Below are 5,921 nucleotides of genomic sequence, written 5' to 3' on the forward strand. Positions count from 1 at the left end.
TATGACAAAATAACCATTTGAAACAAGATAAATGGTCTATGCTTAATTTCATGAAGTGTGCGATTAATCACAGAAAAAGGGTGTGATTAATCAGATTAAAAATTTGAATCTATTGACAGCCCTTATATATTTATATATATATATATATATATATAAAATAGTATATTAAATATTTAATTTTAGACTGGCGAGTAAACTAAAAAATTTACTAGCCAATGGCAATTATTTTGCCAAGGTGTCCGTAGAGGACTGTTATGTAAGACTATTTGTTAAGTATATAAAATTAAAATTAAAAAAGGTGTGATACTGACCATGAATGAGTGATCCATTGAGCCATTGTATGTAGTAGTTTTTTGGTAGGGAGAGCAGGATCTCATTACTGATTATAGAAAATGGTAAGAGAAGGACAGCCCCTCCAGACACTGCCAGTGTGAATGTACACAGGTACATACTGAGAAAAAGTGGAAACAAAGTAAAAAGTTAGTGAAAAGTATGTCAATACTTTTTATACTTTGTTAATGATTTTTAATCAGTTTTATTTTCCCATTTAAGGTGATATAATTATGTAATAATATGGTGTTACATTAAGAAAACAAGTGACTACAATTCAAGGTACAGTGGACGATTTTATAAGAAAATGTTAGACTAAAGTTTCTCTGATATTAAGTTGTATATAATTGGATCCTTTAAATGCACAATAAAAAATTAGTACTTGTTATCATGCCCGATATGGTGAATATCAAACAACTCACGATATTCTGTTGACGATGGCATCCTCATCTTCCTGGTCATCTGTTGGCATAAGAGAACAACATAAAATCAAACAATAAACCAGACACAGATTCAAAGTAATTTTGTTTTTGATAGAGATTATGTTCCTAGTGCATAGTCCTGTGACGCTCTATCTTTATCAGAGGTGTCAGACAGTCAGCTGTTTTATTGTAATTCAGCATAAAGTTCTTTACTGTGGATTTGTACAGCCTCAGCTACAGAGGACACAGAAACGTGACAGATGGTTTAATAAGTCTAAAGCATGATTTCTCTTCATTTAACTGAAAGCTACTGGAAAACAATACTGGATAATCATAAATCACAAACATGTGAATAAACCTTTACAATCAACCAGCCAGATGGAGGCTGTCAAGAGTCAAAGTGGGTTAAAGAAAAAAAGAAAGAAAAGAAAGGATAAGAGAGAGATGAATAGAAAGCGCAGAATAACCACTCTAAACTAATTACATAAACTGCAGTAACTGAATATTCAGACCCTTGAAAAAGCCTCTACTTGAGGCCATATAGAGCTTTATAGTCATGCTTCACAATAGCAGCTCAGCTCAGCTGTACTTTTATAGAAACATGAGGCTTAAGAACAACCTACTTTCACCTGCGATCACGCTCTCCACAGGGGTTAGCTGACGTTAGTTATGCTACTTTTAAATGGGAGGGCATGACCTGATCAGGAACTAAATTTGTCCTCGTAACGGTTTGTGTAAGGAAGATTGGAGGTGGCAGTGCCTTGTAGGGCTGCACGATATTGGAAAAAACTCACATTGCGGTATTTTTTTTTCTGCGATATATATTGCGATATGAAAAAAAAATCAGATGACTAGATAGCTCTATTTGGAAAAAAAAAAATCAGTGATTGGGGTGATTTTGTAGGCGAGTAAATCAGCACAGGAAATAAACAAATTACAAGCATAGATAAATAACAGAACAAAGATACAAATTAAATAAGCTGTGCTTTATATTTTCAGGTAAGTTTAACAGTATTCGGGTACAGAAATTGAATAATCAAATGTAAAATAACACTGCATAGTTTTCACTATAAATTAAATCTAATAAATCTGTGTTAAAGCTACAAAAGTGAGTTTTCTTTGTGTTTTGTTTGATTAACGTTCATGACACAGAAAGCAACAGGAACATTAAACTGCTGTGAACCAATATACTGTTACACATCCATTTTCTTTCTCAATTGTTTACCTTCACCTAAGCCATAAGCAACTGTGTTTACAAGGATATTTGCAGAGCATAGTATTTCAGGCACAAATAGACGCAGAAGTGAATGGAATTCGGTGTTCACGTGCATCTGCGTGGCTCTCAAGCCCCGTTCACGGTGTCTACACCGGACGCAAGCGGCACGGTGCGACGCGACAAAATACAATAGAACCCATTTTAATCAGTGATGCTGTGTGACTGACTACACTGGATGGGGCGCCACCATAGACTGTATAAAAACACACGATAAATCCCCGACAGTAATGCCGAGTTCACACTGCATGATTTTCAAACTCGTCGGATCGCCGTTGTTTTCACACTGCGTGACTATCTGGGGTAGCATTCAGTTGCTGCTGTGTTCACATTGCACGATGGATCGGCGACAGGACATTTCACATTGCATGACTTCACAATAGGAAGAATCGCCGACAGCTCTGTCTGGTCGGCAAACTACGTTTCACAACAAAACACACGTGAGAAGCGATAAGGAAATAACGCGAGAACCCGCGTGCGTCAGACCGGAGTTCTTGAGCGAGACTGGAATTATTTAAAAAATATATATATAGCCCGCAAATTGTCTGTGAGCTGATTTCCAGCTACAAGGAGAAAAAGAAAAACAGATTATGCAGGAGGGAGATGGAGGGAACAGGGATTGGGTGTTCTGCAAAGAGTTGGAGGTAAATAATTTTGCAGTAACTGTTATGCTGATGTTGTGGCTGGTCAAGCAAATGTTTGTGCTTGTTTCTGTATGATATAATTTACAGATATTTAGCATGCCAAATATTTTACAGGCGTCTGCGACATGTCTGCGATTCTCTCAGATCGCATCTTTGACAATTCACACTGCGTGATTTTCACTCACGTGAACGAGCACCGATTTGCCTCCGATTTCGCAAAACCTGTCGGCGAGTGAAAAATCGGGCTAAAATCGTGCAGTGTGAACTTGGCATAAAGTGATACCTCGTTTATGACGTACTCACACAAAATTCAAATGATATGCAACGGTCGCTTTGTCGCATCTGGTGTAGACAGACTTTGGGGCCGTTCACATGTTGCGTCAAAAAACGCGTGGAAAACGCCAGCCGCGCCGCTCTCCTTCTTTCCAAAGCGCTCGGGAGCTTGCGCTTTCGTGGCGTCTGCCATTGCTAAGCAACCGTGACCTGCGCTCTCCACGACGACGCGGAAGTGTCAACAAAGGATAAACGGATTTCCAGCACTGAAAATCACGTGCAGTAGCTCTGCTACTAAATGTAAATGCTACTCGTCTGTACAGCTGTCGCGTCTGGTGTAGACACCGTGTCTGTGTGTGAGCAAAGAAAACAATCAGTATAAATATAACGATGCACAAAGTTCAAATGATTTGCAAAGGTCGCTTTGTCACGTCCAGTGTAGAAAGACTTTGGGGCCGTTCACATGTTGCGCCTTTTCGCATTCTTTCCAAAGCGCTCGGGAGCTTGCGCTTTTCGTGGCGTCTGCCGTTTCTAAGCAACCGTGACCTGCGCTCTCCGCGACGATGCGGAAGTTTCAACAAAGGATAAATTGATTTCCAGCACTGAAAATCCCTTGCAGTAGCTCTGCTACTAAATATATTTAAAATGGGTATCTCTGTACAGCTGTCGCATCCGGTGTAGACGCCGTGTCTGTGTGTGACTGAGCAAAGAAAACAATCGCTATAAATATAACGATCAGTAAACTAAACATCGCACATCCTGCGATGTGACTATCGCGGATGCGCACATCGTGATATCGATGCTGAAACGATATATCGTGCAGCCCTACACCGAAGACAACAATTTAAACCGATTGAGCAGATGTGCAGTACACGCAGAGTAATTCTTTCTTAGATGTATCAGATTTTAGCTGAAGATTATTTGTTCAGAGTGCACATCAAAGTTCTGTTGTGCTTTTTACTGGTATCTGTAATGAGAATATGTTTTGTTTTGCCCACTGCTCCTGAAAATAGATCAGCTTTCACGTTGTGAATGGTCACCTAATGGATCGGGGACTGGCATAAGGCCAGTCTGGGATCCCTGGGCTTTTCCCTTTCCCATCATGACCAGTCTGAATCAGGTTAATCTGAGAAAACACGAGATGTTTTTATGTATCTCCTCCATTTTAATTAGAGGTCCCTTAAGAAACAGATGGAGCACATCCTGCGATGTGACTATCGCGGATGCGCACATCGTGATATCGATGCTGAAACGATATATCGTTCAGCCCTAGTGCCTTGTGTTATGGAGTTGGAAAATGCTCAAAAGAAAGTGTACTATAAGGTGTTACAGAGTTCTAAATGGTGTAAACCCCTTAAAAGTGTGCAAGCAAGCACACTTACTATTAATCAAAGTGTCCATTTGTCACCTAGGAATTTGATCTAAACTAAATCTGAGGAGCTCACAAGTATTATTAAGTTATAAACAGCAAATATATATAAATATTAAATATAGTTTATATTTAAATATACATAGTAATATACTATACATGGTAAATATTATAAATACTATTGCATTTAAATAGTGCAACAGTTTGATCAGAAACAGAACTACTTACCACTTTTTTTCTTGTAGCGTGAGATGACGCAGTACGATACAATGTACAGCACGGCAAACAGGAGGAAGCAGACCTAGAAACACATGGAACAAGATGGAGTTTTCAAACACTTCTGTTCTGCAAGGGCTTTTACATTGTAAACTTTTTATTCATACCCTTTTTAACTAAAAGCATCATCTTATATCAACTGAAACTGAGTAAACAAGAAATTTTACCCAAGTAAGATTTTGTGTACTGTGTGTCTAGAAATTCACTGATTCCAAACGTAAGTCTTTTTTATTTATTATATACAGGGCTTGACATTAACTGCTGGATTTCAGCAGTGGCGGGTAACTCCTACTAGCCACTTCGGCGGGTTGAATTTTCTATACAATAACTTAGGGCTGTGCAAAAAATCGAATACTACACAGAGCCGTAGTTCACTGACAAGCTACACAAAATCACGTTCAAAATCGTCAATGAATCGCCTGCGATTCAAATGCGTCCTCCGTTTCTCCGGCAAATGAAGGATACATGAGATGGATCCTTCGCAGCCTACCCTATCCCAGAATTCATAGCGTGCCGGTGACGACGGGACTTTTATTCAAACAAAATAGCAAGTGATGGTTCTGTGGCTGCCAACGAATACACTTATAAATGTAAGTATTGTGTTTTAATTTGCTAAAATAACTAGCAAAACAAATGTTAAAAGTCAGGGGTCTTAAAAAATGTGAACAGATTCATTTGTTAGGTGGTCTGAGGCAAAAGAACTTGTATTTATTAAATTAGAGGGCTGAATTTGATAATTCCTGTACTTAGGACAAAAACTCTGCCATTGTGGCTCGGAGGTAAGGCATTACCCATCTGTAATATTTCCACTAGGACCTCTTGTGTTCACAACAATTAGCCCTCACCCATATATAAAGCCCACAACAACAAGACAAGTATGCCTATAAGGCTACTTAATAAGTAGACAAGTCTTTAACTTGTATTTTTATTTTATTTCATTTTTTATGATTTATTTATTTTGTAGCAAGATATGTCCACAAATGTTTTAGGCAAACTTGATGATCCAGAAATATGATTTTTGAAGTATTTTGTATGCACGTCCTGCTGTCATATTTTCTAACCTTAAGATTGCAGCCCTGTCTTAATAATTTTCTTTCCTTTTTCTCTTCTTTTAGGACAGTTTTGGAGAAAATGGTGCTTCTGGGAAACTTAAAAATGAAATGAATTAAGTTGTTTATTACTTTTGTAATTTAAGTTATTTGTAAATGAAGCAAAGTAATTTATGTGTATTGTTTTAGTTGAAACTTGTAAATAAAAGATGAGAAGTAGTTCTGGAAATTGTTAATTTTTGCAAAGCAAGTTATAATTTGTAAATGACAGAAATTCTTCTATAC

At 37.9% G+C, this 5,921-nt stretch overlaps 1 protein-coding gene across 1 annotated transcript in view; it reads right to left on the reverse strand.

Moving 5' to 3' along the window:
- The window catches only part of lmbr1 (limb development membrane protein 1), a 28,864-nt gene that overhangs the window by 17,021 nt on the left and 5,922 nt on the right, over positions 1-5,921 (reverse strand). Inside the window, exons 2-4 of the mRNA XM_016481282.1 lie at positions 4,540-4,612; positions 753-792; positions 312-451 (exon numbers count right to left, since the gene is read on the reverse strand). Coding sequence (XP_016336768.1) covers positions 312-451; positions 753-792; positions 4,540-4,612 — 253 coding nt within the window. The remainder of the gene's footprint in view (positions 1-311; positions 452-752; positions 793-4,539; positions 4,613-5,921) is intronic.

Source organism: Sinocyclocheilus anshuiensis, unplaced genomic scaffold, assembly GCF_001515605.1.
Source record: "Sinocyclocheilus anshuiensis isolate Anshui unplaced genomic scaffold, SAMN03320099.WGS_v1.1 scaffold613, whole genome shotgun sequence".
Taxonomy (NCBI): domain Eukaryota; kingdom Metazoa; phylum Chordata; class Actinopteri; order Cypriniformes; family Cyprinidae; genus Sinocyclocheilus; species Sinocyclocheilus anshuiensis.